Consider the following 18,509-nt stretch of genomic DNA (forward strand, 5'->3'; position numbering starts at 1 on the left):
AATGATAGTTTTCCTTTTAATTTTAAACTAAAGGTATGGGTATGAGCCATACCCACCTCCCCCCTTGAATTTCAAAAACTCATACCTTATACCTAATACGCTTGAACCAAACACCCCCTTATAGTCTTAAATATGATTTATTTATAATTAAACTCCATTGCAATACTTGATTTAGCCTTGTAAAGTGGGTTAGTATAATTTGTTATTTGGAATCTGTTTTCACAAAATCAATTAAGAAAAATTAACTAGATTAATCCAAACTGAATTTGCATAGGGATGTACAGAATTGTAGTGCATAATATAAATTGGGAGATATCTCATATACCATTTAGTCCATTTGTACAAAATCAACCTTTATGCTATAAATTATAGATAAGATAAATTCATGAGAAAAAAAAAGTTCAGGTAAGGGTTATTCAAGTTTAAATTATAGCTTATAAGTTTTAATAAGACGAGACACGTTTAAATAAGTAGGTGAATAAAACACACCATAAGTGTTTATAATTGAAACACACACTCCTCCCCTATTCTATAAAAATAACCACAATGGTATAGCAATAGGTTGGAAATAAATTCCTAAAACGAATTCAATCCACTCCTAACTCTATATATCCACATTCGGAATATGGTGAGAGATTTTATTATACACCCAGGTGTACGGTACACCCAAGGGCATTTGTTTGTTTATTTGATGATAAAATGAACAATAGTCATCGAAATGAGCAAAGCATACTCTTGGGTGCACTGTGCACCCGGGTGTATAAACACAATTTCTAAAATATGGTAGGATCAAAATTTACAAACCTACCACAATCAATCTATTTTCCGGAGACTTGAATTTTTCATTTTACAGTTCCATTCGTTCTAGCTTGATCCAACGTTAGATACAGTTGGCAAAAAATAGTGTCGTGTAGTATTCGTATTTGGTTCCGTGTCGATTTTATGTTGTTCTTAAAATCTATGAAAAACTACATAGTAATACAATATATAGTATATAAACGTAAGATAATTGCATAATCAGACCACTTATCTAAACAGATCGTGTTGAGGTTGATTTCGTGTCATGTCATGTTGTCTTCGTATTTTCTCTCAATAACTTGTTCGTGTCAGTCTCGGTCACATTGTCGTGTCATGTCAAAAGTTGTCAACTCTAATTTTATTGTGATAAACGGTCCTATAGTGGGACCAGGAAAAAGGAAATGCTACGAGCACCTCTTCTTACTTTCTTTAGTTAGGGTTTAAGAAGTACCTCTCACTTTTCACAAATTTTCTACTTCCCCTGTTTCCCCATTTCCCAATCTTCCTCCCTTCCACCACCACCATGCCTCTCTACCGCCTCCTCCTCCGCTCCCTCCGCCGCACTTCTCTCTCCACCACCACCACCACACCACCCTCCTCTCTCCCTCACCTCCACCCTCACCCTTCATTCTCTCTCCTCCACCCTCGCACCCTCGCCTTCTCCTCCGCCGAAGAAGCCGCCGCCGAACGCCGCCGCCGTAAACGCCGCCTCCGCGTCGAACCCCCTCTCCACGCCCTCCGCCGTGACCCCAATGCCCCTCGTCCTCCTCCTGATCCCAACGCTCGCCCTCTCCCCGACACCACCTCTGCTCTCACCGGCCCCCGCCTTAACCTCCATAACCGTGTTCAATCCCTCATTCGTGCCGGTGACCTCGATAACGCTGCTCTCCTTGCTCGACAAGCTGTGTTCTCTCGCACCCGTCCTACTGTCTTCACTTGTAACGCCATTATTGCTGCTATGTATAGAGCTCAGAGGTACGATGATGCAGTCTCTCTCTTCCAATTCTTTTTCAAGCAGTCTAATATTGTACCCAACATTGTTTCTTACAATTTTTTGATTGTTAGTCATTGTGAGTGTAAAAGGGTTGATGTGGGTGTTGAGATTTATAAGTTAATTTTAGCTGAGGCTCCATTTAGTCCTTCTTCTGTTACTTTTAGGCATTTGACTAAAGGGTTAATTGATGTTGGGAGGATTGGGGAAGCTGTTGATCTTCTTAGGGAGATGCTTAATAAGGGGCTCGGGGCCGATTCGCTTGTTTATAATAATTTGATTAAAGGGTTTTTGGATTTGGATGATTTTGATAAGGCAAATGAGTTTTTTGATGAGCTTAAGGAGAGGTGTCTTGTGTATGATGGTGTTGTGAATGCTACGTTTATGGAGTGGTTCTTTAATAAGGGAAGAGAGAAGGAGGCTATGGAATCGTATCGGTCATTGCTTGATCTTCAGTTTAAGATGACCCCTGCCACTTGTAATGTGCTTCTTGAGGTGTTGCTTAAGTATGAGAAGAAGAAAGAGGCGTGGGAGTTGTTTGAATCGATGTTGGATAGACATACTCCACCGAATTTTCAGGCAGTGAATTCGGATAGTTTTAATATAATGGTGAATGAGTGTTTTAAGGAGGGGAAGTTTGAAGAGGCTGTTAGCACTTTTAAGAAGGTAGGGATCAAGATGGGGTCAAGGCAGTTTGCTATGGATGTAGCTGGTTATAACAACATTATTGTTAGGTTTGCTGAACATGGGATGATTCAGAAGGCGGAGGAGTTCTTTACGGAGCTAAAGTCGAAATCTTTGAGCCCGGATGTTACTGGTTATAGAACCTTGATTGATGCTTATCTTAAGGATCAAAGGATTGATGATGCCATGAGAATGTTTGAGATGATGGTTGAAGCTAATTTAAGAGTGATTACGGACTATGCGAATAGGTGGTTTACTGAATTGATTCAGAATAACAAAGCACTAGAATGTTCACAAGTCTTGACAAAAATGGGGGAAAGGGATCCAAAACCTGATTCATCCACGTATGAAATTGTCATCAAAGGGCTGTGTGGTGGTGGTGTATTTGATGTGTGTTTGAATATGGTTGGTCAGATCATGAAGTACGGTGTTGGTGTCACTCCTTCACTTCGGGAGTTTCTGTTACAAGAGTTTGAAAAGGAGGGACGGAGAGATGAGATTGAAAGGCTCCTGGATGAGAGGAGGCAGGGAAATTTTCAGCAGCCATACTCCCAGCCTTCAGGTTTCGCTAAATCAGCAGGACCAGGACAACATCAACAACCTGCTGGCCCTCCTAGGTTTAGGCCACCAACTGGATTTTCTGGGTCTGCTGGACCTACAGGGTATTCAGGACATCCCGAACCAACTGGACCTCTGCATCAAAGAGGATATCCTGAACATACTGGACCTCAGCAGCAAAGAGGATATCCTGAACCTACTGGACCTCCACAGCAAAGAGGACACTCCGAGCAAGGCTACCCTATTATTGGTAGTAGATGATTGTTGGTTTAGTTCAAGAACTTGAAATTTTGTCTAGAACTTGAGGATAGAGTAACATCAGTAATTTGGATAACTTTGAATCCAATGTCTAATCTTGGCCTTCACTCATCACTGAGATCTGTTTTGATGATTAAAGTCAATAAAAAGTTTTTTTTATGAGAAACTACCAAGAAGATATGTTACAATTTAACGGTTATATTGATACAAGGATATGTTCCCGTCAAAAAAAAAAAAAAAAAAGGATATGTTACAGGTGCTATACACTGTCTTCAATGCTTTTTTTTTTCTTCTCCTTTTTCTTTTTAATTTTCCCTTAATTATGCATTGCCTATGAGACTGAAAATGCTTGCCGAAAGTTGTACCTTCATTTATACGTAGTATTATGTTTCCGAATGATTGTGACTTGATTTACTCATCTTAATAATAAGCTGAAACAATATGCAGAACACCCTTAAAGATTCTAAGAGGCATGACAGTTTTATAGTAAATATTGATAACAACACACTTTTTGGGAAATAAAAAAACCTTAAATGAGCCCATATTTATATAGTTATGATACATGTGTACATTATGATATACAGTATGTCACTCTATGCAAAATTAAAAAAAGAGGAAATAATTGATAAGACTGACTGTCAAAGAGGCAAGATAAAAAAGCAGTATGCCAATCTAAAACTAGGGCTGGCAAACCCTGACCCGACACGAAAACCCGACCCGAACCCGACCCGAAGTTACTGAGAGAGACCCAAACCCGACCTGAACCAAACCCGAATAACCCGAATTCGACCCGATTTGACCCAAATTTCATATTTCGTAATAATATTAAGTTTTACACTATTTTTAATAGTTTCTAAGTATAACCCGAAATCGACTCGAAATCTGACCCGAACCCGACCTGCTGACCCGAATTGCCACCCCTATCTAAAACTATAGGATATAGTTCAACTCATTCATAAAAAAAAAAAAAAAAAAAAAAAAAGGATGAAAAGAACGTTTAGAGTTTGCAGATTCAAATGAAAGGGGAACTTTAGAGGCACAATGGTGAGCTGAGTATTCTTTGATTATGAGAGAAAACAGGGTTGGTAAGTGGAATTGGGTGGAGATATTGGGAGGAATCTGATTCTGGGAGGTTGAGGATGCAAAGAAGACGAAGTTGAAAACCATTTCATCTCAGCCCTAGTTCTCATCGTTTACCAGGTATGTATGCACTCACCTTTGTCCTTGATGTTACCATGTTGCCGCTGAGCAGCAGCTCTGTAAGTCTCTCTCTTCTTTTTTCATTATTGATGTTCAAATCATCAAATGTTCAATCATGAGTTTAAAGTGTTGAACTTCTTAATCAATCTGTGTTTAAGTTTGCTAAAAAGTATTATAAAGGATAAAATTTAAATTTTGGCTGAACTGCTGAAGTTCTGACATTGCTACCAAGTATATTTTTGTAAGTTAAACCTGTGAAACCACCATTGCTTGAATTGAGTATTTTGTTATTCATTCATGTCACAATGAGTCATTGTATTATAATATGGTATGCTTTAATTGCTTGGCTAAGTTTTAGAGGGAGCTTATTTCATGATATGGATTTTCCCTTGTGGCATATGAAGAGCAGGTATTACAAGTTAAGGTAAGACCAACACAAAGGCTCTGTTTGGTTTAGCTTATTTGGTATGGAATGATATTTTTTGAACTTATTTTGTCTGGAAAATTAACATTTTTGTTTTCCTGAAATTGTCTTATTTGTGTGTGATTTGTCTAAATGCATTTTTCCTCAACCTATTTTGGGTGTTGCAGATCTTGTAGAACTCGGACAGGAAGAGACAGTCTTGAATCCTGCCAATCTGCCATTAATATCAAAATCTTTTCAAAATCTCACGTACTTTAATCCAAACACCAATATAGCACGTTTTGTCACTTCATTTGCCTCAAAAAGAAACTCAGCACATGGCCAGTACCGCCAGTGGTAAGGGAGTAGCTATACACAGACAAGTTTTCTAGCACAATTTATTTAGATAATAATTCCTTGAATTCTGCTGAACTATCTTTGTTATTCAGATCAATCCTAGGTGATGGTTCACGTTTTGCCTTTTCTTGAATCCATTTTACAATAATTGGTATAATGATTAAGCATATTATTTTTAGATAATAAGGAGATATTTATTTATTAATGCATTGGTTATTGTTTCCTATTACAAGTTTAAAATTGCATAAGCCTTTTTTTGTCCTTGTATCTATACGAGCTTGGTAAAAACGGCATATTGTGTGGTTGTAGATTTTTTCTTACGTAAGGAAGTGTTGTCATATGAGGAAGGTGTTCTTACAAGAGCCTTCTCATGATATACAATATTCCACTCTGCAAATTTACAAAAAAGGAGATAATTGATAGAGTGACAGTAAAAGGGGGAAGATAAAAAAAGCACCATGCCACTCTTGAACTGTCAGAATTAATTTTTCAACTCATTTTCAATGGGAAAAAAAAAAAAAAAAAATTAGAGTTTGCAGGTTCAAAGGAAGGGGGAATTTAGGGTCACAATGCCTTGAGTACTCTTTATGGCATTGGGAGGAATCTGATTGTGAGAGATTGAGGATGCAAAGAAGACGAAGCTGGCAACCATTGCATCTCAGCTCTAGTTCTCATCGTTGGCGGCATGATCTGATATCTCACATTAGCAGGTAATGTACACACTCACCTTTGGCCTTGATGTTACCATGCTGCTGCTGAGGAGCTCTGTAAGTCTCTTCTTTTTTCATTGTTGATGTTTCGAATGTACAATCATAAATTTAGGGTATTGAACTTCTTTATCTATCTGCATGTAAGTTTGCTAAAATTACTAAAGTATAAAAATCAAATTTATCTGAAGGGTGAAAGGGTCCTAAGATTGCTATTTGTACCAGGTATATTTTGTACCTTAAACCTGTGAAACCACCATTGCTGGAATTAACTGTTTTGGTTCTTCAGTGCTGTCTCAGATAAGTGATTGTATTTGTATTGTCATGATATGATATGTTATGTTTTAACTGATTGGCTAAGTTTAAAAGGGAATTTACTTGATGATTTAGATTTTCCCTTTTGGCTTATGAAGAACAGTTATTTCGAGTTAAGGTAAAACAACACTAAGGCTCTTTTATTCGGCCAATTCAGGTCCGGTAGTTTAAACACAAATTGAATCCATCCCTTGATAAAACTCACCATTTGTTGCGACTTGGTACCGTTCTTGACACAAGAGAACACTGGAAAATTGTAATATGAAAGGAAGGGAGTAATGAATTCTTGTTTGTGATGACGGGCCAGTAATAAATAGGCCCAACTGCCCAAGTCAATATAAACCCTCTAAGCCAGTCAATTATACCCGGTCTACTAATAAAGGTCCACGATTCCTTTATTGAGGACTAACTTTTCCCATTCATTGAAGCGTTGTTTGACTTGTGTCTTATTCCTCTCAACTGCTCCATTGAAATACAATAACTCATCAAAAGCTTCATATTCTTCAATTTCTAGTAAAGCATTTTTCATTAGCTATAAACAAATTTTTATGATTATTTCTTGGAAGAAATCGAGATTTTTGACAAAAAAATCGATTTGATTGAACTGAAATCAACCCAGAATTCGACTGCTTCTTCAAATCACTTCAGAAATTTTCATCAAATTGCAGCTTCGTTTGAACTGAATTCAGCATTGACGTGCTATAATGGATCACTTCGTCTGATCTCATTTAGGTATTCTCTCTCTATCTCTTTTTAACTTCTATGTTGAATAAAATTCTGTTTTGTGTTTTAATATGACTAAATATAGCATTGTTTGATTAATTATGTAGGATTCAATATCAAGTAATAATTTTATTGTTACCAAGAATTACAACAATAGGATAACTTAACAACCGTAACGCTTTTTACTCGAAATAATTTTATTGATACCAATAATAACAACAATAGGATAACTTAACAACCGTAATGTTTTTGGCACGGATAGCTTTAGTGCTTGTTGTCTGAACCTTAAAAAAATTGTAAGCACATATGATATAAATAAAATGTGTATTAGTACTCATAGTGAAAATAAATCAGTTTTAATTAGTAAGTTAGGTTGAATTTTTTTTGTAATTAGCAATTTGTATCATGTGTACTTTTAAGTTCTAACTACAATCTATCAATGTAGTATTTTTGATATATATGCAATTTGTATGTTAAATAAATGAGCAAGTAGTTTATATTTTTGTATGTGAAGCATAAACAACTCAACTGTTACTGTATATCTCTTCCATTTGAAGGCATTGACCTCGGCGATTGGGAATTGCATTGACCACATTTAACTTTCTTAATGGAAGTGTGTATAGTTAGTAAGTGACTTAGTCAATTAGTCATATTTATTGAAATTAATAGCATAGTGTAACATATAGTTTACACTTGACCACTTGATTTTTTAAATAAGGTTATTATTTATCAATGAAATGCAATAATTTGCATTTTAGACACCTCATCAGGAGATCCATGCATGTGCAAAGTGTAGAAAACAACAATTTTAGCCAAACACTAGTCGTTTCAATAATTATTTTCTATCCAATTACCATATTAAATTATGCTTAATTACTTTGTTAATTACAATTTACAACAAATGCCAGGAAAGAAAGCGAACTCTAGTCAACTGAATAAAGACACCTACTATTAATAGAATTATAATCCAATTATACTAACCTTGTATGCTTAACAACCTTTATTATTTTGTGTAAAATAGTAATACCCTCAAAGTATCAACTGTGTTTATTTATCTTCTTGGTATCACTTTGTGAAGTTTGATGCCACTTAAAATAATCTTAATTATTTTTTATACACGTTTTTTAATATATGAAACACGCATTGTATGCATTTAGATCTAGTATGTAAATGATTAATGAATGTGATAACAATGATACTCAAGTTCTGAATCGAATATGTAAGTATCAGTTCTAGACTGATCTGCCTTGCTGGGCTTCCGCCTTCTGTGGTATGCAGAACAAGATTCTGACTTTGTTTAGTTTAAATTCTTCTTGCAGCTGTTAATTGTGCAGTACTCCACCAACAAATTCATATAAAGCTATGTGAACACCTATTGTTAAGTTGGTGCACAAATAAAAATAAAAAAAAATGTTAGAAGAGGGGTGGAGTTGTTTGGGTTGTCACACAGCATTGCTAAATGTTATTGTTGCTCTACTATGGCCAATGCTAGCTTCATTGGCCAGTCAGCATATCGCCGGGGTATCATCAGCAACTGCTGATGCTACCTCACAGATAGCCCTTCCAAACTGTCCTGAAAAATGTGGCAACATCTCGGTCCCTTACCCATTTGGTGTAGGAGATAAGTGTCACTATGGAACCCCATTTGATGATGGCAGATATTTCAACCTCAGTTGTAACACTAGTGCCAATCCTCCAATTCTTGCCTTGGGAAATAAGGTAGAGATAAAGGAAATTACTTTGAAGGGTGAACTCTTGGTACATTACCCTATTTCATATCGTTGTTATGATAAGTCTAATACTTCTGCTCCTTCTGCTGAATATCGAGCCTGGATACGTACAAAAAGGTTTCCTCTTTCGACAACCAAAAATGTCATTGGTGCCATTGGATGTGATACTTTTGTGATGCTGAATGGTACAATGAACAACAAGAGAGTGTTCCGTTCTGGGTGTATGACTGTGTGTGCTGCACCTGAAGATGTTGATACTAGATCATGCACTGGCATAGGCTGTTGCCTGGTTTCCATTCCCAATGGAGTAAACAATGTTGATTTAACATTTAGTAGTCCGAGTGATCAGCAGTTGGTGCAAGATTTCAACCCGTGCAGTGTCGCCTTTGTTTTGGCTAAGGATCATGCTGCAGACAATGCACTACCTTACCCTATCAGACAGATTCTAACCCAAGATAATACTTATTACCCGGATCTGAAGTTTCCAGTTTTCTTTGATTGGTCGCTTGGGAACACAACTTGTGAAGCAGCTCGAGCAGCTGGGATTTACATGTGCAAGGGAAATAGCAAATGTTATGAGAAGCAATACCAGGATGGATACCGCTGCAAATGCAACCCAGGGTTTCAGGGTAACCCTTATCTTCATGACTGCCAAGGTATTCTTCACTCCTCTTCTTGTTCTGTTTATTCTTCTCGAGTTCTTTTTCTTACATTATACTCCTCCCTTACAAAACATATAGAGGCTCAGCCCCATTAACAACTTTAACACCGTAAAGGGTTGACTAATTGAGGGTTCACCCTGTCCTCAAAAAACACAGGAAAAGTCACTCATGGCGAAACCTGCCTGTTTAGGAAATAAAATGTAAGCCGGACCAAACAGTCAGAGTGTCACGGTCCGAGTGATTCAACACCAGATCGTGCGGCGCGCTCTCGTCTTTTGGCGACAAGGGCGCAAGCCTAAAGCAAGGAGGTTCGTGAGCACACAGCAACACGGACCTACGGTGTCTCAAGAGGGCGCACGAGAACAACGAGTGCGGAGTCGGGGCTTGTGACGGCCGATACTTCGAAGCGGGCACAAGCGGAACCGACGAAAATGAGGACGTCTCTAGGGTCTCTTGGTTTGGTGGGGGATGCTTTAAAACAAGGCAAGCACAATATCTATAAAGGCTTAAACAACACACAAGTCTTAAAGCAATAACAACGGGGTAGAGAGCTTTGATTGAATAACCATTCGCTCCCTAAAGAGCTTTATATTGCATTAGTAGAGAATTACAAGTGAACGTTGAAATGACAGTAACACAATAATTCTCCCTAGGGTCTAGAAAAATAAAAAGAAAGACTAAAGAGACATTACATAAGGAAAATATAAGGAAAATAAAGAAGAATACATAACAAAGAGGTTGGATTCTAACATCCTCCCCCACTTAAGTCGTCGACGTCCTCGTCGACTTACAAAATCTACACTAAGATCTTAGCAGCTTCAGTCTTCTGTTGTAGGGGTGGCTCTTGTCCTGGTTCTGATGTTGGCGCGGTAGCTGACGTTGCGGTTGCTGTCGTCGGGATCTGGATGGTAGGGTTTTAGACGACTAACGTGGAAGACGGGGTGAATCCTCATCCACGCAGGCGGTTCTACCTTGTATGCGTTCTTCCCAATCCGTTTAGTGATGCGGATGGGGCCTTCATATTTCCGAATGAGGCGACGATCTCTCCCTCTGAGAAACTTCAGCTGTTCTGGTAAGACCTTCACCATCACCATGTCCCCAATAGCAAAATCAACTGGCCTTCTGTTTTGATCAGCCCATTTCTTCATCCGGCGCGATGCTCGCTCTAGGTAGGCTTTTGCAATGTCGGTGTTTTGCTTCCACTCTCTTGTAAAATCTCGAGCCTGAGCACTCCTACCGCCCTCCCAGTCAGCCACTGTGTGCGGGAGGAGAGGTTGTTGACCCATGACCAACTCAAAGGGGCTTTTGTTGGATGAAGAACTCCTTTGAGCGTTGAAGCAAAGTTGTGCGACGTCCAAGAGTCTCACCCAATCTTTCTGGTTGGCGCTCACAAAGTGACGTAAGTATTCCTCGAGAAGCCCATTGAATCTCTCTGTCTGCCCATCAGATTGAGGGTGGTGGCTTGACGACATGTTGAGGTCAGACCCCATCATTTGGAATAGCTCAGACCAGAATATGCTCGTGAATCTGGTATCCCTGTCGCTTACTATGCTCTTTGGCAATCCCCAGTACTTCACAATATGCTTAAAGAAGAGAGATGCCGTTTCTTCTGCTCCGCAAGCCTTCTGCAAGGGTACAAACGTTGCGTATTTTGAGAACCTGTCTATCACCACCATGATAGAAGAGAACTGGCCAACCTTCGGGAGGCCACTAATGAAGTCCATCGACACACTCTCCCACGGTCGAGTTGGTACAGGAAGAGGTTCAAGGAAGCCCCCGGGCTTCTGTCTGTCAACCTTGTCTTGCTGGCACACAAGGCAGGTTTTGGTGTAGCTCATCACATCTTCCTTCATTCCTGGCCAGTAGTACCCCATCGCGAGTAGACTGAGGGTTCTCTGCCAACCTGGATGTCCCGCCCACAGCGTATCATGGCATTCCTTCAACAACATTTTCCTCAATCCCCCTGCTTTGGGGATGAACAGCTTTGTACCTTTGGTGAAGATGAGGCCATCTTCCAACCAAAAGCGTCTAGTCTTCCCTTCTTCAATCATCCTTGTTATGGTTTTTGTCATCGGATCATCTGGGAGATAAGCACGAACTTGATCTCTAACGGATGTGGCAATGCTGCTTGCCGTCATTGGCGCTAACTTGTACATCGCAGCAAGATCGGCCCGCCTACTCAGGGCATCGGCAACTCTATTGCTGGATCCCGTTCTATAGGTGAACTCCACGTCGAACTCAGCTAAGTCCTCCTGCCACCGAGCTTGTTTTCCTGTCAGCTTGGGTTGGGTGAGAAAGTGACTCGCCGCGGTGTTGTCTGTGCGGACGGTAAACTTTGACCCCAACAAGTAGTGCCTCCATCCTCTTAGGCAGTGCACAATGGCTAGTAGCTCCTTTTCTTGTGCCGCATACCTTCTCTCCGCATTATTCAGCTTCCTACTTTCGAATGCAATAGGATGTCCTTCTTGGAGGAGCACTCCTCCTAAAGCAAAATCCGAAGCATCCGTCTCGACCACGAATGGTTTGGTGATGTCTGGAAGGGCAAGGACCGGCTCCTTGACCATTGCTTCTTTCAACTTCTGGAAAGCTTCCTTCTGGGGCCCTGACCATTCCCAACGACAATCTTTCCTCAATAGGTCGGTGAGGGGACTTGCGATCTCTGAGTATCCCTTAATGAATCTTCTATAATAGTTCGCCAGTCCTAGAAAGGATCGCAGCTCAGAGGGGTTCTTGGGATCCCGCCAATCGCGAACAGCACATATCTTCTTTGGGTCCATCCTCAATCGACCCTTCCCCACAAAGTGTCCAAGAAATCCGACTTCTTCCTGCGCAAAGGCACACTTTTCTCGTTTCACAAAAAGGTGATGTTCTCTCAGCTTCTCGAAGACCAATCTTAGGTGCTCGAGGTGCTCCTCCAAAGTCTTGCTGTAGACAACGATGTCATCGAGGTACACGACCACAAACTTGTCTAAGTACTCTCGAAATACTTGGTTCATCAGAGTACAGAACGTAGCAGGTGCATTCGTCAAGCCGAAGGGCATGACTAGCCATTCGTATGCCCCGTATCTCGTCACACAAGCAGTTTTTGGTTCATCTCCTTCGGCGATACGAACTTGGTGATAGCCAGACTTCAAGTCTAGCTTTGTAAAGTACACTGCATCCCCTAACTGATCGAACAAATCCGCCACCAAAGGGATAGGGTAGTGATTGCGCACCGTAACCTTATTTAATGCTCGGTAGTCGATACACAATCGAAGACTTCCATCTTGTTTTTTCTGAAAAAGCACAGGAGCCCCATAAGGAGCCTTTGATGGGCGGATGAAGCCTGCCTCAAGCAAGTCCTCCAATTGTTTCCGGAGTTCAGCCAATTCTGGGGGGGCCATGCGATAAGGGCTTCGTGCTGGGGGTTTCGCCCCTGGAACCAGCTCAATCTCATGGTCCACTGTCCTTCTAGGTGGGAGAACTTTTGGTAGGTCTTTCGGGAGGAGATCCTGGAACTCTGATAGTAGCTCGGCAACTGCAGGCGGAAAGTCTCCACTTGCTTCATCTTCCTTCGTGGAAAGTGTTGCTAGGAACGTGGGCTCGTTCCTCTTCAACCCCTTCTCCAATTGCATTGCTGAAAGGAGGGGCCCTTTCGGCCCTTTTCCCGAATCGCAGGTTCGGAGGAGACATGGTTGCTGCCCGGGCACCAGAATAGATCTAAGATGCGGCATCGGGACTGCCTTACTAAAGTGTAAGAAGTCCATGCCGAGCACCAAGCTGAAGTCGTCCATTGGCGCAACGGTAAAGTCCACCTGTCCGCTCCAATCTCCCAGCTTCATTGTTACTTTCTTGGCAACGCCGTGGATCGGTTTGGCAACTGAATTCACCGCTTTCATACTGCCTCCTTCTGGTAGGAGCTTCAACTCAAGTCTTTTTGCCTCCTTTTCTGAAATGAAGTTGTGGGTAGCACCGGTATCCACCATGGCACGAGTTTCCTTTCCGTTTACCAACGCATTCACATACATCAATCCAGAGTTTTTGGGTTGGCCCTCAGAGCCTTCTCTTCCCATAGCGCACATCATGCGAATGGCCCCCAGTCTGGAATGTTCTCCTTCACTAGGTACTACCTCATCGGCTTCTTCACCCTCGGGGTTTTCTAAGGACATGGAGGACAGTTTCTTTTGGAGATTGTCAATTTCTCCCTTGTGTTGACATTCAAACCACTTGTGCGGTCCTCTGCAAAGGATACACGTCAATGGCCTGGCTGTCGAAGATGAACTAGGGGTGCTTCCTCTACTAGAGAAGGAAGAAGCTCCACTTTTCCGAGAGTCTTCTCCCCCACTCCTATTGTATCTATTGTTCGAGTTGTTGGAGCTCACTTGCGAGCCATGTCCGGAGTTCCTAGGAGGGTTCGGTGTCGGCCCGCTATTCCCTTTCTTCAAACCTTGTCCTTTCTCTGAGGAGTAGTCCATCAACCTTTCGGCTGCAGCGATGGCTCCCGATAAAGTATCAATCTTTTGGCGCCAAATTTCTCTTTGGGCCCATTCCTTAAGACCACGCACAAAGTTGAATAGGCGATCTTCCTCGGACATATTGTGGATCTCCAACATGCACGCTGAAAACTCTTTGACATACTCCCGGATGGAACCCTTATGCTGCAAAGCAGCGAGCTTGGTGCGAGCAACAAACTCGGTATTCTCGGGATAAAATTGGGCCATCAGCTCTTTCTTCAAATCCTCCCAAGTATCCACTGACGTCCTCTTAGCTTGGATGTCGGTGTACTTGGTGCGCCACCAAAGCTTTGCATCATCCACCAAATACATAGTGGCGGTATCAACTTTTAACTCATTCTCCAACTGACAGACCCGAAAGTATTGCTCCATGTCGAAAATGAAATTATCGACTTCTTTTGAATCTCTCGTGCCATTGAAGGTCCGGGGCTTGGGAGGTTTTATCTTGGCACCTCCACTTCCCCCGAGCCCTCTCTGGGCACGCATTAAGGTTGCACATTTATCATGTGCTTCATCAGCGACGCCTTGCACGAAGTTAAGTTGCTCCGTTAACCCATCCACAGTAGCGGCAAGCCTCTCTATTTGGTCGGCTTGTTTTATTACAATATCCTCGAGTTTGGGCAGCCTTTCTTCAAGCATAGCCCACTGTTCGGACTTGCCTTCAAGCCAAGCAAGTCTTTCCTCGAATGTGTATTTATGCATCTCTCCTTCTTCTGCCATCTCTACGGCAAACTTGGCTCTGATACCAAACTGTCACGGTCCGAGTGATTCAACACCAGATCGTGCGGCGCGCTCTCGTCTTTTGGCGACAAGGGCGCAAGCCTAAAGCAAGGAGGTTCGTGAGCACACAGCAACACGGACCTACGGTGTCTCAAGAGGGCGCACGAGAACAACGAGTGCGGAGTCGGGGCTTGTGACGGCCGATACTTCGAAGCGGGCACAAGCGGAACCGACGAAAATGAGGACGTCTCTAGGGTCTCTTGGTTTGGTGGGGGATGCTTTAAAACAAGGCAAGCACAATATCTATAAAGGCTTAAACAACACACAAGTCTTAAAGCAATAACAACGGGGTAGAGAGCTTTGATTGAATAACCATTCGCTCCCTAAAGAGCTTTATATTGCATTAGTAGAGAATTACAAGTGAACGTTGAAATGACAGTAACACAATAATTCTCCCTAGGGTCTAGAAAAATAAAAAGAAAGACTAAAGAGACATTACATAAGGAAAATATAAGGAAAATAAAGAAGAATACATAACAAAGAGGTTGGATTCTAACACAGAGCCTTGAATGAGACAATCCTTAAAACAAAGAATAGTACTAGTATAGTAGCATCATTTTTGTGTAGTTTACAATTGAATGATATCATAATCAATTATGTGTAAATATTCAGATATTGATGAATGTGCGGATGAAAACAATAATCCATGTAAGAAACTGGCACTCTGCATCAACACTCGTGGAAGTTATAATTGCAAATGCCCTGGAGGCTACAGTGGCAATGGCACACTGATTAATCCTTGTGTTCCTGATCTCAACACTAACCATCATGGTCGATACAAGTTGTTAGTAGGTAAGGCATAAGTCCATATATATTTTCTTCAACCCCTTGAATTGTTGGTTTTACAAGGCTTTATGTACTCTATTTCTATTTTTCACTAGTATAATAATCAACTGTCTAAACCTAATCTTTAGTGTTTATATATGTCATCCTGCAGGATTGAGTGTGACACTGAGTTCAATACTTCTGTTTCTCGGTGGATGGTGGGTAAATTCATTAATCAAGAAAAGGAAGGTTGTCAAACAAAGAGCTAAATACTATGAGAGAAATGGTGGATTGTTGATGCATCAACAAATGTCTTCTGGTGACGGAGTTGTAGAGAGAATGAAAGTTTTCACAATTGAGGAGTTGGAGAAAGCCACTGACCACTTCAACGAAAATAGAATACTTGGACGAGGAGGCTATGGTACTGTCTATAAAGGAATGCTTGGTGAAGGAAGAATTGTTGCTGTAAAAAAGGCAAAACTAGTGAAAGAAAGCAATCTTGAGGTATTCATTAATGAAGTTGTTATCTTATCACTAATTAATCACAGGAATATTGTGAAGTTATTGGGATGTTGTTTGGAGACGGAAATTCCATTACTAGTTTATGAGTTTATACCCAACGGAACTCTTTTCCACCATATTCATTATCCGAATGCAGAGTTCCAAATCACTTGGAAAATGCGCTTACAGATTGCTTCTGATTCAGCTGGAGCACTCGCGTATTTGCATTCATCATCATCTATTCCTATATTTCACAGAGACATCAAGTCTTCCAACATACTTTTGGATGACAAGTATAGGGCTAAATTATCAGATTTCGGAACCTCAAAATCAGTGGCGACTGATCAAACCCATGTAACCACTGAAGTAATGGGAACATTTGGTTATTTAGATCCAGGGTACTTTCAATCTAGTCAGTTTACTGAAAAGAGTGACGTTTACAGTTTTGGTGTGGTACTTGTTGAGCTTTTAACAGGACAGAAAGCAATACGCGCAATATCAGAAGAGGATCGAAGTTTGACAACATGGTTTCTTTCCCATATGGAAGACTCTAGTTTGCTTGATATTATAGATTCTCAAATTCTACAAAAGAGTTTGAAGGGAGAGTTTCTTACAATTGCTAATCTCGCAAAACGATGTTTAAACTTGGATGGAAAGAAAAGACCAGCCATGAAAGAAGTTTTGCAAGAGATAGAAGCAGTATTGTCAATTCATCTGTCTACTGGAAAAACATCCAAAGGTTTATACTATAATGATTTTACAAGTTTTAGCACTTCTTATATGGAAAACAGCTCTTCTAGCTCTGCTGAACCTTCTCTATTATTCAGTCGATAACATTATATAACATGTGTCCACAAGGATGCTCCATATTTTATTTCATGTAAATTTTATTTTTGAAGAGCTTATATTATGATTCTCTTCAAAATTTATGCTACTGTTAGTGCTGTACATCTATAATAGTATGAGTTATATTGTAACTAGCATAAAAGCTATATCAAAGATGAGCATTGATTATAAAAATCAAATGTTATTGGATGAATTACATGATTCTCAATGTATATCTTGTTTCAAATATTAAAATTTTCATACTTTGTAATATTTATCAATATGTAATTGTATAAATATATGGTCGATTTTTGTTGCATTGATATGTGTGCCAGTAAAATTGTTAAAAGTATTTATAAACAAAGAAAATTCTAATTAAAGACTCATACCATATTTAAAAATAAATTCAGATCAGATAATCATTTTATGTACAGTTTTTTATGTCTAATTATCTTTAATTTCATGATGAAAGTATTCTAAAAATTACATATTAATAAAATCGACATTAATACAAATCTAATAAGATCCGACTTGATATATTTCATTATCGTACGCATAAGGTCAAAATTTGATAAAATCAAATAATCTGATCAGATTAACAAACATAAGGTGAACTACACCAACCCTTACCCTATGTAGGAGTAATTCAATGACACAAAAAAAGAATTTTATTTGTCCATAAGATCATAAACCATTATTGATTAAACAAATCATTCCCAACATTCCCAACATCCTATAAACATAGGTACTTAGTTACCTTAGGCCAAAAACCTGATTCGTGTATAAAGTAAAACCGCTAATACCAGTAGCAGTGTAGCGCTATAGCAGTTATACATTATGCTATTTGTGCACAAACTTGTAATCTATGTACAGTAACGTACAACCTTATTAGAGATGCGGTATAAACTATAAAAGGGCTTTGCCCCTCTTCTTCACCCCAAAAAAACAAAAGAAAAAAAAAAAAAAAAAAAAGAGAGATGCAGTATAAAATGTTCCGGCCAGCGACAGCTGGGGTTATCACCTCCGGCGACCCCTCCTCCGACACTCTGAATTTCCCGGCGATTGAATTTGTTCTCCGTCCAAAATGCTGTGGGTAAGCTTAATTTTTTCTTCAACTTTTTTTTGTTGGCAAGCTTCAATTTTTAATTTTGTAATTTATTCAATATTGATTGCTACTAATTTGGTAATGCATATACCTGCATTTGATTAGATATTTTGGAACGACTACTTTCAATTTCATTCAATATTTTACAGTAATTAATTTTTATTCCATACCTAATTTTAAATTATAACTATTTTAGACGCTCTACTTATAAAATTATAGATGTGTATTAATATGATTAGCTTTTTTTGGTTAAAGTCTTCGGAGGTGTGTTCGAATCTGTCTACATTACAATTATTAACATTAATCTCTTTAGTTCCATAGTTCATAACTTCATAATCTTTATACACTCAAGAGAAAACATATTCAAAGAAGTTATCAACTACTCCCTCTTTGTTTTTTTAAAATTTACACTTTGATCAATATTGTTTATTGAAACGGAATGAATGTAAGAGGAAAAAAAATACGAAGTAATGAAAAAAAGTAGTAGTGGGTTTGGGTGAAGAGCAAGTGAGAAGACATAGATAATTCATAGTATTAAAATGTAGTTTTGCCAAGAAATAAATAAAAAAAATGTAATACTTAAAAAAATAAACGACCGTATTTGGTAAGTGTTACACTTAAAAAAACCTAGAAAGAGTAGCCTAGTTGGTTAAA

At 39.6% G+C, this 18,509-nt stretch overlaps 2 protein-coding genes across 2 annotated transcripts; both read left to right on the forward strand.

Annotated features, from left to right (window-relative positions):
* Positions 1 to 1,180: 1,180 nt before the first annotated feature.
* LOC110701110 (pentatricopeptide repeat-containing protein At1g10270-like) lies at positions 1,181 to 4,213 on the forward strand. Its single transcript, XM_021878704.1, has one exon. It carries the CDS (start codon positions 1,322 to 1,324, stop codon positions 3,290 to 3,292), a length of 1,971 nt encoding a protein of 656 aa, XP_021734396.1. The 5' UTR covers positions 1,181 to 1,321; the 3' UTR covers positions 3,293 to 4,213.
* Positions 4,214 to 4,256: 43 nt separating this feature from the next.
* On the forward strand, positions 4,257 to 17,058 carry LOC110701106 (wall-associated receptor kinase-like 8). Its single transcript, XM_021878700.1, has 4 exons — positions 4,257 to 7,003; positions 8,314 to 9,380; positions 15,272 to 15,451; positions 15,597 to 17,058. The coding sequence occupies exons 2-4, from the start codon at positions 8,405 to 8,407 to the stop codon at positions 16,757 to 16,759; spliced, it is 2,319 nt and encodes a 772-aa protein (XP_021734392.1). The 5' UTR covers positions 4,257 to 7,003; positions 8,314 to 8,404; the 3' UTR covers positions 16,760 to 17,058.
* The last annotated feature ends 1,451 nt before the right edge of the window (positions 17,059 to 18,509 follow it).

This window comes from Chenopodium quinoa, unplaced genomic scaffold (genome assembly GCF_001683475.1).
Source record: "Chenopodium quinoa cultivar QQ74 unplaced genomic scaffold, ASM168347v1, whole genome shotgun sequence".
NCBI lineage: Eukaryota > Viridiplantae > Streptophyta > Magnoliopsida > Caryophyllales > Amaranthaceae > Chenopodium > Chenopodium quinoa.

Excerpts from the sequence above, each read along its gene's own strand:
- LOC110701110 (XM_021878704.1), top strand. The coding sequence starts at position 1,322 with ATGCCTCTCTACCGCCTCCTCCTCCGCTCCCTCCGCCGCACTTCTCTC.
- LOC110701106 (XM_021878700.1), top strand. The coding sequence starts at position 8,405 with ATGTTAGAAGAGGGGTGGAGTTGTTTGGGTTGTCACACAGCATTGCTA. Across the intron at positions 9,381-15,271 it reads TTATCTTCATGACTGCCAAG|ATATTGATGAATGTGCGGAT; the intron begins GTATTCTTCACT and ends GTAAATATTCAG. Across the intron at positions 15,452-15,596 it reads TCGATACAAGTTGTTAGTAG|GATTGAGTGTGACACTGAGT; the intron begins GTAAGGCATAAG and ends GTCATCCTGCAG.